Raw genomic sequence first — 21,167 nt, forward strand, 5'->3', positions numbered from 1 at the left:
CCAGTTTCGGTTTCGACTGAAAAACGCCGAGCGGCCGCCATGACAGCATGTATAACATGACGTCACCATTCTTGCCGTATCGCTGCCTCTCTGGAAGCGCGCGCGAGCGAGCGCACGCGCGCGCCCAGACCGGCCGAGGTTTTCGCCGTCCCCACAGGCCCGGGCAGCATGACGTCAGTCCCAAAACCATGACGTGTACACACGCCCGAGCAGCGCGCGCCAACCACAGCCAGCGCATCAGCTTCGTCACGGGAGCCCCGACGTCGGCAGTTTGGGGCACGTAGCAGATGATGTCACGTCGGCTCGCTCTGGGCTTTCTCGTGCGGGCGAAGATTAAAATGGATTTTAAATATGTTTCGCTGAACGGTTGCTGTTGAAACTTGCTGGGAGATATCTCCTGATAAAAAGGAAGCGTTTTACATAGTTATCTCAGCTTTGAAATTTCGTGTCAGTACTCCTTTAAATAAACGAAAAGTGCAAAAATCACTTCTGTATTGATCCCTTCCCTCGAATTTGTTTAGCTTTTTTTTCGATCAACAATGTTGACAAGTATGAACACTGTCACCAGATTCACTAGTTCGTACATGGTTCAGCTATATAGACGCCTCCTGCAAGAATTGTTTTTTTTAATTTTTGGCCGGGCGGTTGAATCGAGCGACAGTTAGGCAGACATACAAAAGGACCACAATGTTTGCGTAAGTAGCCCGAGAAAGACTATCGTCTTTAAAATACTCGCGACTCAGTGGTTGCACATTCAAACAGAGCACCCGTACAGAGCAAAAGCCAACCGCCTTGCTCTGCGAAGAGCACTCTAACGAAACCTTTCATTAGCAGATAAAACGCGCTCAACGTTCTTCCAGACAATGGCAGAGAGACAATGGCCCAGCGATCCTCCCCGCACAATTGTGTGTCCTGACTGCGAGATTCTGCGTCGCTTATCGCTGCAAGGTCCCAGCGCGTGAGGTCCCGCCATTGGACAAAATGGTACGCGCGTGATGGCGGCATCAGGCACTGCGTGTATTGCCAGTCTATCGAGAACACCAGCCATGGTACCCGTTCTCGGATACTGGGATTGTCGAGCCTTGGCCGAATCCATACGCTACCTACTGGCGCACGCTGGGGTCACCTACGAAGACAAGAGGTACATATATTTTTTTTCTTTTTAGCAGTGAAGCTGTTTAGCAAATTGCAATTCTTCGTGTCCGCAGTTAAGAATACCAAGAAATGGGAGAGCGCTGGTTTGTGCGTGCCTCGCGACGACCGCCCAGCGTTTCCGGCTCACGTTTGTCCAGCCAAGCAGATTGGCCGAAAAAAAAAAACTGTAGCGTTCGCCGTAATGGCGACAACACTTGCTCACAACGAGAGAGAGAGAGAGAACTATTTAATGAGCTCAACGAGAAACACTCCAGCGTTCGCCGTAATCGTGGCAACAATTGCGCCCGGAACGAGGAAGAGAAGTCATAGCGTACGCCCGTCCAATGCGGTGTCCAATGATAATCACTTCCAAAAAATGAAGGAAGCTCACACTTTTAGCAGCAATGATGGAGTAAAGGTCGTGTCGGCAGCGAAGAAGAAGCAAATCGGGTGCAATCGTGGACTCAACCTTCGTGATGGTCGTGAAGGTTGAGTACAGCTTCGCTACCTTCAAGTCTTACGCGCTGGTGCAAGCTGCCTTTTTTTTTTTTTTCATAAGCGAGAATTTGGAATTTTGGTTTTTTATTTAAGACTTCATGCATAAAGTAACCCCTACTGGTCAAGTTAAAAAGCTGCAAAACATACCATCCCAACAACAATTAAAAATGTTACTCGATCGCAGCGCGAAACTCCAAAAAGAATGCAGCAGCATTGATCGTTTCGCATTCAAAATTTATAAAGAATGCTTCGGTGACCTCGGGGTTTTTGTTGACGCGTCAGGTTTTTGTTCATTAAGGGTTTCTGCTTAGAAAACACAGAAAAGAACAATGGTCTGGATCTCGCAAATTACATCAGGTGAAACACATCCTTCCGGAGGCACAATTTTCTCCTTATAGTTGCAAACGGGAGAAGGTTCTGTGGTGATCTCTAGAGCGCCGTGTCCTACTCTTCCGCAGGGTTCCCTGTCCTATACTAGAAATAAACTCCACTTTCACTGTAGCGACATTAACATTAGTGTTGTTTGTTTCGTGGGTCTCGTGTTTCTTTTGCTTATCTTGAATTATCGGGAATTGCTTCCTGAAGCATTGGGAAACGATTTGACAGCGCCTTTTGTAAGGTCGGACTGAAACCACGATCTGTCGCAGACGTTACTCAAGCTTCCGAATCCGTCTACGGGGAGCTTTTCTCTAGCCTCCTCGGTCCCGGGGTACCCAAATGGGTACCACAACCATAAAGGCAATAGCTTTCCCCCATTCAAAATTAGCGCGTCAAAATTTGTCTACTCGCAAAAACCAAGCCTAATGGCCTCTAGGTGGCGCGATGTGTCCAGGCATCTCTGAAGAGCGAGGCGGCAAAAATGGCTTTCAGCGGCGCGAGCGCTCGAATGCGTCCACAGGGTGAGAAGACCCAGAGTACCCAAATGGGTACCATCAAATTTCATAACTTTCGTTTGCTTTTTAAATGCAGAGCATTTCAGTAACTCACGATGTCACCCGCGTTGTCCCGTCGTAGTCCGCACCATCGTTGTCCGCACCCCTACCCCTACATTATATAAAAGAAAATACTATCCGGCGCCAGGTTTCGAGCCCTCGACCCTGCGGGCGGAACGCAATGTACATGGTGCTCTACCCACTGCGCCACAGAGCCGACACAGGATGGGACGCTATGAACGCGGCTTATATCGTTGACTCATTGAAATTACTGCTGACGAGCGCTCTCTGGTCAGCAGTTGCCACAAGTGCAACAACATTAACGTAACGCAAACTACTTAACGTCGTGCGCCCCCGGAAACGCTCTGCATTTGATCGTGCCCCTCGCGAGGGGGATGTTTGACGCTACCTCTTGCAAGACCGAGTGCAACCGCCGAGAACAAGGTCCCAGGAGCGGCGCGCGCGCCGTAGACTGGTGGCGCCATCTGTCAGCTGCGACGCGAACTACCATCAAGGCAGTCAGAAAACCGAACGCGCGAAATACAAACTGGGCTTTAACAAAAGAACGCTGTTTTAACGCTTTGCTATTGTAATTTTTTGCACTTATTTCTATGGATAATGAACCAAATAAAAGTGTGTTGTAGCATTGTTGAAGCATTGCAGAATTTTGAAAATATTGGTCCTTGAATTCCACATGCACTGAAACCCAGAGTACCCAAATGGGTACCATCAAATTCTATTACTTTCGTTTGCTTTTTTGCGATTGTAATTTTTTGCCTTTATTTCTATGGATAATGAATCGAATAAAAGTGTGTTACAAAAGATTTCTGTATTAGCGCATTCTTGGGACTGAAGAGGCTAGAGTACTTGTGGCGAGGGTGCTCGCGAGATACCGGAACTTTGGGCGCGAAAAATCAACGTTTTACGCGATATAATACGCACTGAAAAGTTCCATTTAGGCATTTATAGGCATCAAATACTGTCGTTTGGGCAGATATAGTTTCAGTTCGTATTTACTTCAGCAGAATATTTTACGACGAATTTTCGACTTGCAGTAAAAACAGCGGACCAGCCGTAGGCTGTAGGAAAGCAACGTTATTTTCTTCGTGAAAATTACGCGCACAAGAGCTATCTTAACAGGTTTACGTAAAACACAAGGTGAATCGACAACAAAATAAAAGCTTAAAAGCCATGGCAAGCCAGACACATCTCAATGATTTGCAGCTTGAATTTGTACCTAATTTCAGTCCATAATTGTGTGCGAAAAAACAACACTCAACGTTCACTGAAGTTGTGGGAGCGCGCTTGTTCTTCGAGACGCTCCATTACGTGATTCCATTTTGAATGCCAGATTGTTTGGATCTCAGAACCTTCGGCAGTTGTCTCATGGAATCCACGAATTTTTTCAGACAGAATGGGGGTTTGTCAGACAAGGATGACTCTGTCAGCAACCTGTCCTTTGGGGATGGTGGGGGATCTGCCCTGGACCTCCGAAATGAGCTCAGCATTCTCAGGCAGAGTGGCGCCCAAGCTGTCAGCTGCGGAAATGCTTTCTGCTAAAAGTCAGAAATAAGCACACGAATGTGCCAAGTCATGTTCAAGTGTAGCGTTGTGAAAATAATTTTGGCTACGACGCTTTTGTCGTCTGCAAAGCTGTCAGTATAAACGACGAGTGTTTCTAGTAGATTTCCGCTCTAATCGGAGTATTTTAAGGAGTAACAGCGGTCGCTGGTTGAAGAGGCACAATCGGTAGCTGCCGCTTGAAGACACAACTGCAGACCTAACAAAGATCGTAACTACAGGTATTTATTCGTTGGCTGAGCAGAACGACCTCTTCAGCTCTGCACAGCACTGATGAATCACGTACATAGTACAGGGAAGTGCAAGAATTCCGCATAAATTATTAAGCTATTCTGTTCTGCAGAAGCAGATGACTAGGGCAGATGCGGGAACAACACCATTCAGGAGCGATGCACCATATACCGGTTATCAATATTGTACAGCACGCAACATTCTTTAAAACTGATTCATTTATTGCTAGGTTTCGAAATGATGTTGAAGGTTACCCACCACTGAAAATGGCGGCTGTCATACTTAGAAAGAGCCGAGATGCTCATTCCTCTAAGCCGTTTCTCGATCATTCTTCGTCCTACACGTGCTGCACCTTTCCGGCCAGCGCTGTTCCCGTGATCCGCAGCTGACAGTGCACGTGTTTGTGGCGCCACCTTGCAACTATGGTGTCAGATTTGCACGTGGTTTCCCTTAGGAGGCGTCTTTGACCTTGAGTGGCATGTGCGGGGCTGCGTCGTGTTTGTTTTCATTTTTTTATTGCGTTAGCAATGAATAGGGCACATGGGAAAAACTGTTCCCCATTGGTCCACGGACACAGCGCATCAAAAGCACATAGACATAGAACAGCTCGTGTGGACAGGGACGACGTCGGTGTGGTTGGCTGCGGTGTCGCTGCCTACGGGCCTCTGGGGGCTCGGCCAATGCGGCGAGGTCGAGGTGGCGGTGGCTCGTGCGCGGTTTGCGCTTCTCAGCTTGTTTGGAAAAGCGCGCGGATTTATCCTGCAAGCGGGGTGCAACAAACACCCCGCCGTGGGCTTCTAATGCGAGAACAGCCCTTGCACACCATCCAGTCGAAAAACAAAAAAAAGAAAGGCATATATAACACAAAAAAGGCATTTTAGGCGCTAAAAAGCCCGTGTAGGCCCTTATGTTCAAAATAGCCCATATAGTCAAAATAGGCACTTATAGGCATAATAAACTATTGCTTGAAATTATCCCCTTCCCTTAATTCATGCTTATATATTAAATAAGCTTGATACCGACTCAAGGGGAAAATAGGCATGGTCACGACTGGCATGGCCACGTTGTTCGCGGCAGCATTTTGCGTCACGGGCGCGTACAGCCTGGGCTTGTTCGCCGTCCCATTCAGCTCTTCGTGCCCTGTGGCGATTGGTATTGCGCGATTCCATTACTTATCCCACGTCCTCATCCAGGGGAACTCTTTGGTACCGATGGTGTTCGTTATCCCGCTCTTGTGTCTGCCGTGCTTGTTCTGCATTGCCGCTTTCCCTCTGTCGTCGCAGCCTGGCAGCAGTAGAACGCCGCCGTTTCTCTTTCGTTCCGTCATTGTTGGTAGAAGCTGCGAAACCTTGCGCCTCCTTCTGCTCTTTTTTGTTTTTTGTTTTTTTCTCGGACGACACGCTCGCTGTCGCTCGACATTTCTGCGTCTTCGTCCTGTTATAGAAGGTTGTCCCGGTCGTCTCGGCCCCATTATCGTAACGACATGTTGTGTGGCGGCACAAGGTAAGGGTGTGATTGAATGATATCCCCAGGTATACGCAGGGAGTGGTGTCGCCGCTTAACGCCACGCAATCTAAGTGCTTGACCTTGTTCGAATGGTGGCGCAAACTACTCATCGCGTAACGTCACACCCTCCTGCTGCTGCAGCAGCGCGCGCAACTGCATCATCCTGATTGCTATGGTATAGCTGCTGTGGTTGCAGGGCTGCCGTAGCTGCAGCAAAGCTGTGATTCAGAAACGCGGTAGACGCGCATCACTTTTGCGTACATTTTGAGAACAAACCAATACTGTACTAAAATGTGTCACTCGAACGCAAGAGACCGATGTTCGAATCTCAATGCCGGCAAACTTGTTTCATATAGAGCTTTGTTTTAACAAAGCAAGTTTGACACAAACGAGCACACCGTGTTTTTCTGCCATGTCGAATTCCTTCATTTAAAACGTCAAAGGGCCGAAACTACTCCGGAGTCTTCTACTATAGCCTGCTTCTTAGCCAACACATTCCTTAGATTTTTAAAGCCAGAATTCGTCAACTTATCTATTGTGTTCAACCGGGGCAGTCGGTACTTTCAGTTTACTCAGCATTCTCCAGTGATCGGGCATCTTGAGTTTTTTCACATAAATAAAAAATAGGGACGCTTTGATTCCCTGGACTTGAAAAACATTAAAAAACAAATTAGTTGCCCAGTGAAATACTTGATTTTGTTACACAACTTCACTGATTTCTTCCCCTGCAAGACCGCACCGATCCGAGAGCATTTCCACACATACCTCAGCTTGCACCTGGACACGTGCTCTCAATGCCGCTTTCTGCGTTACTTAATCAGAATCCGACCACACACTCGGAACATTTCTTAACGCCAGGTGAACGTAATCGGGGACGTCCGGGTGCAGTTCCTTTCAAATGCTCTTCTCAGCCGTCTCCGTTGCAATCGGCGATAACATTATGTAGAGTTTCCAAAGCATACTCGAAAAGCAGAACAGTTGGCGAAAGATTGATTCTCATTCTTTTTCTTACACTTCGGAAAGCAGAACAGTTTGCGAAAGATTGATTCTCATTCTTTTTCTTACACTTCAGTGGGGTTTTCGATGCATCCAGCACCATGACAGCGCTGTGGCTGTACACAATTGAAATTGTTGCGGAATGAAAAAGGCTATGCGTTGCGCGTACACAGGAGGTGCCCCCCAAAAATAACCGGCGTGTAATTCTCAGTTTCGTCCATCTAATGTCCGTCCGAGAATGTCCATTTCCAGCGACCCCTGATGGCTCAAAGCAAACGACTCGGGTGTGACGCAGCACAAGCAATACGGGGCCCGTCGGTTTCGGTTCATGTCATTCGTCAGAGGTCTAGGAAGTTGAACTACGTCACGATTGAAATGGACGCGAAGCGGGCATTTTCGAAACGGGCGCAATTCAAAATTCCGCAACGGGACAGGGACAATTTTGAACCATCTGGGTTCCTTTTTAACGTAGCGGTTAGACTCTTTTCCTTCTTCCATTCGTACACCAGAAGTAATTTCCCTGCTTACTAATTGTCGGCTAAAAGAGCAAGTTCCTTCTCCAGTTTCCCTCGCATTTTGCTTGTGGCTTAAAGGCAGACAGCGATGATTTTAAGGTGCGGGCCAAAAGCGGCATAGATCGGCCGCATATGAGCGGTCCGTTTGAGTCAAGTGAACACGAGACGTCGGGAGTGTGAACTGGTTGGCCTTCCACCGGAGTTGCAAGGGGCAACGCCTCCTCCACTTTTCAGTTCTGGCTAGAAAATGAACGGAACCTTCGCAGGAGCTCTGCTTTCTTGCTATACAGACAATGCGGGATGTTTTGTCTAGTCCAGTGGCTCTAAACCATGGAATTATTTAGAGCTGCGGAATTCGCGCATACACCACTCTAATGCTCGACTTTTTTGAGCCCTGCTCCTTTAAATTTCATGCTATGCGGGGAACTAAAAAAACGTACCTTACACTAAACCCCCCCCCCCCTTTTTTTTGTAAAACAGAAAACTTTATCGAGACTGCTGCTAATAGCAGCGCAAAATTACGTGTAGAGTACGACACCGCTACATTAACTTGTTTGTTGAGATTGTACACTTCATCACACGATACAAAAAGGAGGTCATAAACAATCAATCAGTTAGTCATGGCTCAAGCACGGAACAAACGACGACACTGAATAGCAACCACAAAACGACGTTGTACTTGAAACTGACAAAGTTATCAATGGGGAGCCTCGTAGTTTGGGGCTACAGTTTAATTAAGACCACCTCGGGATTCTGAACCTGTGACGAAATCTCGACGCACGGGAGTTCTCGCTTTTCGCCTCCATAAAACAAATGGTGAAATGTGCTGTTGGGCTAGTTGGTGCAATAAGAATTACGAAGATTGCGCTAGATGGACAAACAGAGGAAGAAAGACAGACAAAGCGCATCTGCCTTCCTTCCTCGGTTTGTCCATCTAGCACAATCTTCGTAATTCATAAAACAAATGGCCCCGTGCCCAGTATTGAACCGATGGCTGCATACCACACAACGTACATTCTGAGCGCCACTCAGCCGGCCGTCAAGCCAGAGCTCACCCTCATTCGGCTGCATACTCTGAACAACCTACCACCCGATACGTAGACACCACGCTGTACAACAATCTCTACGCCTTTGTTTCCAGCGTCACCAACCACGAAGGACAAGAAATCCCCACCGTTACGATTAATGTTACACAACCCACCACAGCGGAAGTCGCCACCGCGCTCTCTTTACAAACCACAGAAGAATGAATTACAATCCTCACATATTCCCAATCAGCCCGCCGAAGCTACCTCATTGGTCGTACTATCTCCGCTGAAGCCCTGCAAGCTTTACGTTAGAATCTCTGTCTACCCCTCTCCCACATCGAATGGTCTCCAAGCCAAGTGGAACAACAAGGCAACGAAGCGGCCGCCCGCCATAATGCTCTCTGGGTAGTTAGCGACGGCCCTAGTGGCCGCCTACCCTACGCCTCGTCCCCAACTCCGTCCACTCCTCTCCTCACCTACTCCGATATACTCACAAACAATACGGCGAGCGACGTAGATATCCACCTCCTCAGCGCACTCTCTCCGGATTCGACGAAGTTACACTTTGTAAATTACAAACACCTTCTCCAATACCTATATATTCACAAGTTAGTACTATCCAAACATGCGAACTCTTGACTCTATCACAGTATAATTCCCCTACAATCGCCCAAACATTACCTCACAGTAGCGGGTGGAGTTGCTAACTAGCTCCGGCCCTCTACATAGCGCAATTAGGTAGAAAGAGTATGATGGCCGGTGGATCCCTGCGACATTGGTGGCAGGGCACATGGTCGGGCGGAATTTGCAGGTTTCGGTGTCGCCTGCACTGCCTCCAGCGTACTGCAATATCGTCAGTGAGGTCGTAACCGGTGCGTGCTTTCGTAAGGAGTGCTTGACCCGCTCTTACCATTGTGCGGAGCACCGGACGCTGTACTGGTGGAATTGTGTTTTCGATATCTTACCTGCTGATCTGTTTTAGTTTCGCTTGTTTTTATTCTGGTTGTGGTTTTTAACTTCGAATCTCCAATAGTGTCAGCGGTGTTTGCCCAATGACGGCTGGTTCATTCCTTGCATAGGATGAAGTAATGATGTAAGTAATATTTATTTCTTTTCAGCTTTTTTTGGCGTAGCGCAAGGCGTCGCAAAGCGTGAATAGAGCAGCAGCATCCAATTGTAACCATTGTAAAGACAGCCTACCAGATATTGGCACTTCATAGTCTCTGTGTGAATGGGGAAATAGCCGGCATTACTGGTTCAGTTTCATTAATTCCGCCCTGGAAATCACAGTGCACAAAGTGATCGGCGCCTGAGGGGCTCGCAATGTCCGTCGACGTCTCTGACGCCAGGCGAACGTACCCCGCTGGCTCAACAGATGGCGCCACTGCCTCGACGCCCGTACAGTGCGTGATCTCGGCACGTGGGCCGGGGTAAGGTCCCTAAAATTACTAAGGGTGCGCCAACTGCTCACTTCTTCTCCGCTGCCCTCCTCTTTTTTCTTCCCCTCACCCGCGGTGCCACGGTCGGTGCCGCCATTTTTATTGGCAGCTTCAGAGCAGACGCCCTCGCAACGCTTCGGGCAGCTCGCTGCAGTTTTTCGTGCAATTTGCTATTGTTTTCGCGCCGCAATCGCGCTTTGGTAGCATTTATAGGATTTCTAGAGGCCCGTTTTACCAACACGCACTGAGTAAGGGTGTTTTGTTTTATATTTTTGTCTAGAAGGGAATATTTGCGGGGTGGATGCCGCTGGCGCATACGCACAGCGCGGTTTTTGTTTACGTGTGCGGCATGCTGTAACATCTCAGGATAGCTCGTGAATGCAAAGGATCGAGCATGGACATTTCAAACTGCTCTGTTACGGAAGTTCCGTTCTTGCATTCGCGTGACTGTGGTCGTGCAATCACTGCACAGAGGGCTTGCGCTCGGTTCGCGGCAGTATACAGAGCGCTTCATTCGCAAATGCCGTCGTTCGAGTGCTGCGCTGGCGTCCTTGCATTTGCCTTTCTCGCGATGGTTGGACATCATTAGCGGCGTTCACTCTGCGCCCGCTTTTACTAACGACCTACGTCGTACCTTAATTCCGCGCAGTTTGGCGCGAGTGATTTGCCATTTTTGTAGAAATGTTTTTTTCACCTTCATTTCGTTATAGGCTGCTGTGAATAGATTAAAAAAATATACACATGCTGTTGTGCGTGTGTGCCCGTACATCGACGTGAAAAGTCCCTGCTTCCCCGACTTCGCAGCTGGAAACACTAAACTGCACTTGCGGCCATACGTTCGTGCGTGAACTCCGTGAAAAAGGCAGGCTTGTAATTCTGGGAATAGGCGCCAGAGAAGGCTGCGATCAATCGATCGGGTAAACTGAAATAACATACTTGTGGCCTCTTATTTCTCATACGAACCAGAGATCGAGTCCATGTAGGTGCCAATTATGTAACTAATTACTACAGTTATTTAATCATGCAATACGTTTGTTTTACCGGGCGCGGTCGTTTACAGTTTAATGGAGGTGCCTGGACAGAATTGTTTTCTGCTGGGATATATTCTGGCATATTTGTACATTGCGCTAACACAGGAATACACCACAAAAAAAAATTCGAAAGAGAACCAATGTCACGATGATTATCGAAAGAAAAGAATAAGGTATATCACAAAAATGAATTCGTGCCACCACATAGATATTTTATTGGAACAAACGTCCGTAATGACGTCGTGCAGGTGGCTTGTGCTGCTGACATGGCTTCCTGTGAGAAAAAATGCAGGGAGTGACATTTGGGTTTAGCTTTTTAACGCCAAGCTTCTCCAATATCCGTTGCTCAAATTGATCCGTGAATTAATCCTATTGAGAAGGGGAAAAAATGTCACCACCAAGTTTGAGATGCGCCACAAACACTCCGCAAATATAGGCAATAATGCGTTGCAGAAGAGAGTTAGTGACCGTTCTACCGTAGCACGGTCAAATTCGTATTCCCGCATCTGCTCAGTGCCGCGTCCACGCTCAACTCGCTTACACTAAACCCATTTCACAACCGCTTTGCTCTACCAAAATAGGTCGGCAGAAAGTTATATAGTCGTCCAGTGTGTTTTGGTTCAAGTCGCAATGACTGGATACGCCGCTCCGTTGACTACTAAGATGAAGTAAGCGCGCACACTGCAAATGTACGGCCTCACGTGTAATGCAAACGTAAGATGTAATTAACGGTCCTCTGTGCATACACGGAAGAAAGGGCGTACCGCCGTTGCGGTGCGAATATGCATTTCAAGTGCGCATTCAAACGTGCGCGAATTTAATAAAGCGATAACATAAATTGCGAATCAAACGCACGTCAACGGCGCGGTCACTATATTAGCTGGCCTTAAATTGTTTTACCTAGCCGCAATTCTTTTTCTCGTAACAGCCTCAATTTGCGCCGCACCGACCAAGCACATATTACGCAGCAAATCACTCCAAGTTCATAACAACGGGATTATTATACCGCCCGGGTCGCTAACACACAAAACATGACTTCACGCCACAAAGACCTTACATACACTCGGAACGCACACGCTATACATGGTCCGACGCAAGCTCCCGTCGGCCAAAACAAGCGCGAATTCAGGTGAACAATTCTCGCGTCACGAAAACCTTACGACAACCGACTGAACATGCTACGCCGCTGATATTGATGCTGGAAGTTAAGCGCGCACATGACAAATACACGGCCTCTTGTCCAAAGCAAAGCTTACGACGGGACGAACTCGCCGCTGCGCGCAATGCATACTCAGAACAAAGGGTGGACGACGGTTTCGGAGGTAATGCGCATTTCTTCGTAAGTGACCGCTCAAGGTTGCGCAGAATTTAACAGAGCAAAAGCATTCAGAAACTTACCTCGCAAAAGAGTGAGGGCAGCGTCGGCCTGAAGTATGCCCGTTCAAATCTATGCAACCAAACTTTTCTCCTTTCTGCGTCGCGTTTCCCGGACGGAATAACGAAGTCTTTTGCCCTCCCTGACGATATTCGCGCTGCCTAAGGCACATCACATCGGCACCGAGAAGCAACATAAAACGACACCGGTGCGATGTTTTTTCGAAACGAGCAGCTAATTCTTACTTTGCTATTAGCTGGCGCCTACGATAAAGCCGGAACTGAAAGCTCCGTGACTAGGCAGCCAGAAATGGCGCCGTAGCGGCGGCGTCGTGCAATATCCCAGCCGGCGAGGCATCGGCGAGGCGACCCGGCGGCGGAGGCAGAAGAAAAATACTACGTGTCTTTTCTGTTGGCCGATGGCGGGCGGCGCTGGCCGGAGAAAAATAAAATAGCAAAACACGGAGGAGGAAAGGAGCGCGGGTGAGGGGGAAAGGCGGCGAGATTATAGAATGGCGCTATATATATACTTAGTAATTTTAGGGGCCTTAGGCCGGGGCAGCCTCGAGCGCTGCCTATTGGGGCGCCACTGAAATCCCCCTAGCGGCCCGTTTCGATAGTAGTCGCGGGAGTCTTCGGCCCACTCACCACTTTCGCCGTTGCTTTTGCGGCACGTTCGTGACTGATATTTTCCGTTTGTACGCGTTGGAAATACATATTTATGTGGGGCAGTCACTCTGTTCGCAAATGTATAGTACTTACGAGAGTATACATGCTTCTGACGCGATCTTAGTGGGGTACATTCGGTCCGCATAAGCGCAGGTGTGTGTCACAGGCCGGCGTCGCGAAACCGGCATATGCATGGAGTTGATTTTAATTACACTACTCTGAAATTTACTAATAGTACCTCCGTAAGCAGCGTTCGTTCAGATGCTCATGCTACGGCTATACACTACGATATAAATTGGCTTCGTGTGCTTACATAACGTAGCGAAGCACTCATACATGACTGCACGTCAGTTACGCTTCATATCTGAGATATTTATCATTACCCGGAACAAGTCAATGTGGCATAAATTTCACGGACATTCTACGCAATAAGTACGATGAATAATGCAAAATTAGATGCGGGAGTCAGCCCAGGACAAAGAATTTACTGCTGGGTCGTCTCTTCGCGAGGTGAGCCCTCGCAAACATTAATCTGCTACATGTATCCTCCGCTTATATGCCCGTCCGCGACTTAAGCTTCTTCGAAACATTGTCATCTGACACAGAAAGCCTGCAGAATCTAGTACAAAAGTGAAATCAGATGGCCTTATCAGATACCACACTCTTCCAACGACACTTTTTATCGCTTGTGAACTCACTGTTCCGAATCAGCCCGCCAAAGTGCTTTGTGCAACACTTCTGGGCTGTGTGGCGAAGCCTCCACTACCTGCGCCTTTCGAGCAGGCCTTCCTGTCGGTGACGTACGCTTGCAACCGACGGATCCAAACACGACGCTACATGTCTGGATCGCTGGCACCTCGCTACCGGCGTGATTCAAACTTCGGTGGCAGCCGACGCAATACGCAGAGACTTGACCGAAGGACGTGGAAGCCGTTGCGGAGACCTTCTCTCTCCCCTCTCGGACTCAGCGTGCACCGCTACTACCAACCGTTCACGAACTCTGGAAAGAGTGTTGTGTGTGTGTGTGTGTACCGTTCATGCCGTGTGCACAATCTAGAGGGAACGCTTGTTTGACCGTTAGCGCTTTGGGTATAAATACGACCCCCCCAAGCGCTGTAGTTCATTCCTGTTTGAGCAGTGAATAAATGCTGTCACTCTGCTCGAGTCTTGTACTGTAACCTCGCCCGTCGGGGCATTGCTCTTGTCTGGCTTCGGCCCATCTCTTGCCATGAAGTAAACAAGTTCAGTTTGCCTTCGGCTTCTGGTCTTCTTCGAGGCAGCAGCATTGGCCGGCCACTCACTTCACCACGCTACCACACGCACGTCGGAGGCGACGGAGCGCGGCTCGGGTACGCCTTCCCGTATGCAGCAACGGGTTGTCAGCGGGGGGATGACAACGTGGGAACATCACTTAATGTATACTGCAAAACAATGTGTCCGCCGAGTGATCAGCTGTTCGTTAAAGTCGAAAAACAAAATAAAAGGAGAACGCGCAGCTTGTGCGTCTGATTACTACCCGGCCATTCCTTGCTTTCGCTCCGCATTTGTACACAACGATTGTTAAGCGCCCCCCTCCCCCCCCCTGCAAAATATCAGTGCATTTCGCATCTAGTTGGTCTAGTGAGTCCTACCTTGCTTAAAGGAGTACTGACACCAAATTTTGACGCCTAAAAAATGATATAATTGGCTTCAGTAGTTTGTACAGATGCCTCACAGAAATGTTTGCAGCGATCCGAGGCCGGAATCACATCTAAAATCGATTTTGATTGTCCAGGCCACGAGCTTCCACAAATCGGCAGCACTAGTGAAATCGCTTTCCGCGTGACGAAACATCGGCCTGCCTGTTTGGCCGGTTCAGGGTGACGTCATATAGTCTTTTTCGGAACCGGAAACGATATCCTGTGCTGCTGTTGTCGGTGGTATTCGTTTGGGCAGGAGACGTGGGCGTAGCTGTGTGAGCAATGCTTGTAAACGTTGCGTGTTCGACGTCTTTGCTCTTCAGTTCGTGGCCGGCGCATGGTGTTCCCTTGCACTGGGGCCGAAAACTGCGCGGTGCGCGATGTCGACGGGCACCGCGGTGACGCGGTGCTCGCCCAAGTTGTGCTATGGCAAGCTCGCGGTATGCGAAGTACTGCTCGTGGAAGCCTGTCCGAGCAAATCGACGACTACGCCAAGATGCATTATTTTCCACGCGACGACATGCAGCGCTAAACGTGGACTGAGTTCGTGCGCGGCGGCGGCCGCAAAAACTGTCGCCCAGGCCAGCGGGCTCGGGGTTGCACGGGTCACCTTGGGTGTTGGGAACTTTAGGCTTAGTTACAGTGAACTAGCTTAGTATCGTGGCGACTATTTGATCGCTGGTATCTGTACAACTGCGAATGGCCATCCCTTACACAACTTTTCACCACACTATCATCCCCTTTTTCGCATATGGAGCTTTATTTTGGCAATAATTTCCGTTTCAGCGATTGGTGACCAAGACATCTGCCGCGGCCTGTTTTGATTCTAGCGCGCAGGTGGCGCCATCTTTCGGCCGCTCGCCGCACCGCGGTGCCGGCAGTGCTGGGTCGGAGCGCCTAGTATTAACTCTATGGGAGCGCCGAACCTCCGCTGCCGGTCAGCGTAGGCTTACCATGGCGGCAAATATCTGAACGCCACTTTTAAATTCAGCGCTGATAACAACCCCTAGCACAATTTTTCAACACACTAACATCTACTTCCTCGCATGTGGAACTTCTTTTTCGCGATCAGATTGATTATAAGAGTGGCGACAAGCTGTTGCTATCACGGTCTGCGCCGGTTCGAGCCGCAGGGATATTAAAAAACGGACGACGGCAAAGACATCGCCGGCCTAATCGCCTGGCCAAATAAAGTTGTTCTGTCTGTCGGGTGGCAGTGACTCATCCGAGTCTGAAGATTCAGACGACATGTCGACTGCGCGGGTGAGTGCGGACCATGTGAAATCGTAGCAGACGATGCGGCGAACGCATGGAGGAAAGAAAAACGTCCCTGACGTCACGGGTGACACCGTGACGTAAGGCTGGCCCGCTTGCAGGCTGGCCATCGAACGGCCATTTTCCCGCGCGGCGACCAAATTTGAAATTGGTTGCAATAAACGTGCTATAATTAATTCTGTGTTGGCGGCTGATGGCTTTCGGTTCGATTTTTGTAATTACTGCGCCAATAGGTATTCTTTACAGCATAAAAACTGAAAGCGAGAAATTTCGTGTCAGTATTCCTTTAAGTTAAGAGAAACGTCTCTAGCATTTCCGTAGTTGCACTGGGTTTTTTCATTCCCGTACGAGCTACTATATTGCTTCCGGACATGGCAGACCATTTATTTTTCCGTGGTTTCATTAAATTTCCGTGGTCCTTCCTATCAGGCGGGAGTGGGAACATATTTAACGACCCACAGACTTATAATATACTTATGTTCGCGGGCCTCTATTACCATAAAAGGCACAAGTTATTGTTAGGTACATCCCCGAATCTATTTTTCTACGACGTATCTACTCGAAACAAAGCCGCATTCGTTATCCGTGCTGCAAAACAAAACCAACCTCTCACTGTGTCAGTATCAGGTCTCAACGAAGCGTCAATAGTGTCACGGGCTCCTGCACATTAGCAATCCAGGTGTTGAGTTATTTCCAACCTCTCCTCCAGGGATATGCGCCACTGCCAAGCTGGTACACAGCCTTGAGAGAGAGACGACGACGACGCTGAGAGCCTTGCGGGCGTGCGCGCTGTACCTGGAACACTGGTGCTGTTTTAGCTACCAGCTCGTATTTGCCTGTCAATACATTTTATTACGAGCAGTGCCTTCACTGCCACGTCACATCTTGTGGTGGAGGTACAAGTTCCCTACCTCTGTCCGGCCAGTCTTGGCACAACACGGAGCTTCGGCGAGGACGTCACATCCATTGCGGGACGATGCCACCAACCCGTGAGCCGGCATCCACCAACCCGATAGTCATTGTCTCCCCACCTCGCGACCCCGGCTTTTTCTCTGGCGCTGACAATGAGGACATTGATCAATGGCTCAGCATGTACGAGCGCGTCAGCACCCACAACCGGTGAGATGACACTTTCATGTTGGCCAACCCTTAAATCTGAAAAAACCCGCTCTGGTGTGGTTCCAAACCAACGAAGCCAGGCTGACCAGTTGGGATCAATGCAATCAGGAACTGCGCGATTTGTTCGGTAACTCCGTAGCGCGCCAGCTTGCCGCAAAGAAAGACCTCTCTTCTCGCGTCTAGTCATCTACCGAGTCGTACGTGGCTTATATTCTGGACGTGTTGGCGCTCTGCTCAAAAGTAGACCCCAGCATGTCTGAATCCGACAAGGTTGGGCACATCCTTAAGGGCATTGCGGACGATGCTTTTAATTTGCTGATTTGCAAAGAGTGCACCACCGTTGAGTGCGTCTCGAAGGAATGCCGCCGGTTTGAAGAAGCAAAGTGTCGTCGCGTAGCGCACTCGTTCACCCGCCTCCCTCACACCGCGGCAACATCGTCGTGTGTGGATGCGGCAACGCCACCCCGCCCACCGCCGACCGATGACCTGGCTACTCGTACCGACCCTCTGACGACGATAGTGCGCCGCGAAATAGAGGCCATGGCTCCGGCTATCGCGCCTCAATACGACCATGCCCGAAATGCCCCGACTGTAGCACTCATCCAGGCAGTCGTGCGTGAAGAAGTTGCCAACCTGGGCATTCATCCTGTGTGTGCTCTGACGTGCTCGTCCACCCGCTAGCTCCTCCACTCCCTTTCCACGGAGCGGAATGCCCAGCCGCTACGACGCCCCACCCCGTTACCGCCGCCGCAGCCCTACAGAATGGCGCACCGCTGACAACCGGCCAATCTGCTTTACTTGTTCTCGCATTGGGCACGTGTCTCGCTACTGCCGTTACCGCTGGTCGTCGCCGCCGCCGCCAAGGTTTCCTGGTACAAGCTACTCCAGCGACAGGACCCACCAATTCATGCCTGGTTACCAGCAGCGTGACGTTTCCGGCAGTCCTACAACGTCGCCAGTCTCGTTCGCCCCAACCCCGCCGCCCTTCCCGTCTGCTTCTTACGCCGCTACCTCTCCGGGAAACTAGCTCATGCAGCTCCCGGAGGTGATGCTACATTTCCGACCTGGCCCGAAAATCCCCTCTACACTAATACTACGAAACACAATCTTTTGGAAATTGATATTGACGGTATTCGTGTGGACGCCCTAATCGACACAGGTGCAAACATGTCGGTCATGAGCTCGCACCTTCGCCGCCGCCTGCACAAAGTTATGGCGCCTGCTCCTTCCAACGTTGTACGAGTCGCCGACGGTCGGACGCCCACCGTAGCAGGTCTCTGCACAGCTCGAGTTGGCATCGCAGGACATAAAATTCCAGTCCTTTTCACCGTCCTGGACGCATGCTCTCATGACATTATTCTTGGTCTTGATTTTCTTACTGACCACGCCGCCCTATAGACTGCGCTTCCGGTATCCTTCGTCGGGATCTGCCGATCGGTCCTGTTGCCGACACTGAACCTTATCACCGTCTATGCTATGCCGAACACCTCAGATTAGCTCCAAAAGCCATCACCTACGTCCCTTTGTCCCCGTGCCCACCTGTCCCGAACGGTGTGTACATTGTTTCCCCTCTGACTGATGTTCTCCTACGACACGACGTGGCGCTTAAGCTTGCCGTTCTTGAATATTGGTCCTTCCTGCCAAGTGCTTCCACAGGAACTGTCACTGGCCACTGTTTGTTCCCTCGATGGATGCCAGCTCTATTCTGTGTGCACTGATGTCTCATCAAGTGCGCCCGACGGTCCGAAAGGTCATCCGCCGACCTCCGATGACTTAACAAAGATGATGTCGTCAGACCTTTCCGCCTCACAATCTCGCCAACTGCACGAGCTACTGGCATCCTACCGGGACATCTTTGACTTGGACGACCGCCCGTTAGGCCAGACTTCGGAGGTAACGCATCGCATCAACACCGGCGATGCGGGCCCTATGCGCCGGCGACCATATCGGGTGTCTCATACGGAACGAGCAATCATCCAAAACGAGGTAGAGAAAATGCTGAACAAGGACGTCATTGAACCTTCTTCAAGTCCTTGGGCATCACCAGTCGTCTTGGTGCAAAAGAAAGATGGTTCGTGGCGCTTCTGCGTTGACTACCGGCATTTGAATAAAATCACTAAGAAGGACGTTTACCCGCTCCCTCGTATAGATGATGCCCTCGATTGCCTTCACGGTGCGTCATATTTCTCGTCTATCGACCTACGATCTGGGTATTGGCAGATTGCTGTTGACGCCATGGACCGCGAAAAGACCGCTTTCGTGACGCCGGACGGCTTGTACCAATTTAAGGTCATGCCGTTCGGTCTTTGTAATGCGCCTGCGACATTCGAAAGGATGATCGACTCACTGTTGCGTGGTTTCAAGTGGTCGACGTGCATCTGCTACTTGGATGACGTCATCGTGTTTGCCCCAACATTCGAGACACACCTCCAACGTCTTTCGGACATCCTTGCGGTCTTCCGCCGAGCCGGCCTCCAGCTCAACGCGTCCAAATGCCATTTCGGCGGCCAACAACTTAAGATCCTGGGACATGTAGTAGACGCTGATGGTGTGCGACCTGACCCTGACAAGGTGCGCGCCGTCAAAGAGTTTCCTGTCCCTCGATCTGCGAAGGACGTTCGCAGCTTTGTTGGCATATGTTCTTACTTCCGCCGCTTCATCGAGCACTTCGCTGGCATAGCCCGCCCGCTCACGGATCTTCTAAAGACCGATACTTCGTTCTCGTGGGGCTCCGCGCAAGCCACGGCTTTTTCCACTCTCATTCACCCTCTGACCCGTTGTCCGATTTTGGCCCATTTCGATGCTACGGCTCCGACAGAAGTTCGTACTGATGCGAGTGGGCATGGCATAGGAGCTGTAGAATTCACTTGCGCCTGATGTATTCGGAGGTGGCAGTGGTGATACACTGCTGCCGTCGCCGACGCCCATAAGAGTGAAGAAACGCGCAGTGCCGCGTCCCCGGATAGTACTTGTTGGCGTTCGAGCACTCTATCAGGACGCAGCTGTTTTTTGAAGTGGCCTAAACTTACTATTTGCATACAGACATCGCCATAACAAGTTGTTGAGGGCGCGGAAAGGAAAAAGGAAGTGAAGGAGAACCCTGCATGAGCTGCTGTCAGCTTCGCAGTGGTCGTCTCGTAAGCGCCGCGGAGAAGCGGCGGCAGGCGGCGCAGCAATCGCGAAGCTCAAAGCGTATATATGCACCGATAAATTGCCAAACCTCCGCGGGTGAGCAACGAGTACGTACATACCGCGGCGAGGGCGTTGTGAGCAACACCCGCATCTTCAGGAGGTGGGCGCCAGCCTGCAGCTCCGCTGTCTCAGCAGATTCCATAGGCGTGGAACACCCTGTTGTTGGTGAGTACGATGTATTTTGCAATACTACGTCGATGTAAATCAACGTCATGCTACTCTTCAATGTCCCAGTAAGATTGGTAAGCTTTAACCGCTCGTGCAATCTGCTTTAATCCCGAATATCGTGAAGCGAACCTGAGGTGACGCAGCAGCGATGTATTTACACTATCTACGCGATGTCGGTACTGAGACAGAACCCGCGGGGGCTGTGCTCCGGACAAAGAAAGCTTCGACGTGAATAGTTCAGCGTCGACACCACAGCGTTGTGTCCGAACGACCACTTTGTCACCTCATGACAATGAAAAAATTGGCTCCAATCGACGCTGTGAAGGTGGTTGGAAAGCAAAGCTTTAAACGACACCCACAACAATTGTCCATGTGACGTCACTTGAATTCACACACGTGGCTCTACAAAGAGTGAAACCGGAGATTCTGCCTGCCGTTACTTGGGATTCACGGGGGCGGCGTCCCGAACGCAGCAGCATCGTCGGCGGTCTAAAACGGTGGATGCCGCCGCTGTAGCCTGGCCGTGCATCGGCAGAAAGAAAACGGAGAGGAGCGTCTTTCGAAGGGTGAGACCGCGGAACCGAGCCATCCTGATGTGCTAGATCGGGACTACATTACCGCGTGGCACAAACATCAAAACAATTCGGCATGTGAGCTTATTGATTCCCATTTGTACCGGTTTAAACTAGTTAGTTTAATCAGTTTGAGAACTGCGAGAAAGTTGAGGGAACTTTTATAATCGCTTTTTATCAGAACCAGTTGCTCCTTCCGCCTTTTGTGATACCTCTTAAAACACAACC

At 49.9% G+C, this 21,167-nt stretch overlaps 1 protein-coding gene across 1 annotated transcript in view; it reads left to right on the plus strand.

Moving 5' to 3' along the window:
- The first annotated feature begins 927 nt into the window (after positions 1 to 927).
- The window catches only part of LOC144166453 (glutathione S-transferase Mu 2-like), a 28,713-nt gene continuing 8,473 nt past the window's right edge, over positions 928 to 21,167 (plus strand). Inside the window, exon 1 of the mRNA XM_077695966.1 lies at positions 928 to 1,141. Coding sequence (XP_077552092.1) covers positions 996 to 1,141 — 146 coding nt within the window. The 5' untranslated portion in view covers positions 928 to 995. The remainder of the gene's footprint in view (positions 1,142 to 21,167) is intronic.

The sequence above is a fragment of the Haemaphysalis longicornis genome, unplaced genomic scaffold (assembly GCF_048455015.1).
Source record: "Haemaphysalis longicornis isolate Haplotype H1 unplaced genomic scaffold, Haemaphysalis longicornis Haplotype H1 scaffold_171, whole genome shotgun sequence".
Taxonomy (NCBI): Eukaryota; Metazoa; Arthropoda; class Arachnida; order Ixodida; family Ixodidae; genus Haemaphysalis; species Haemaphysalis longicornis.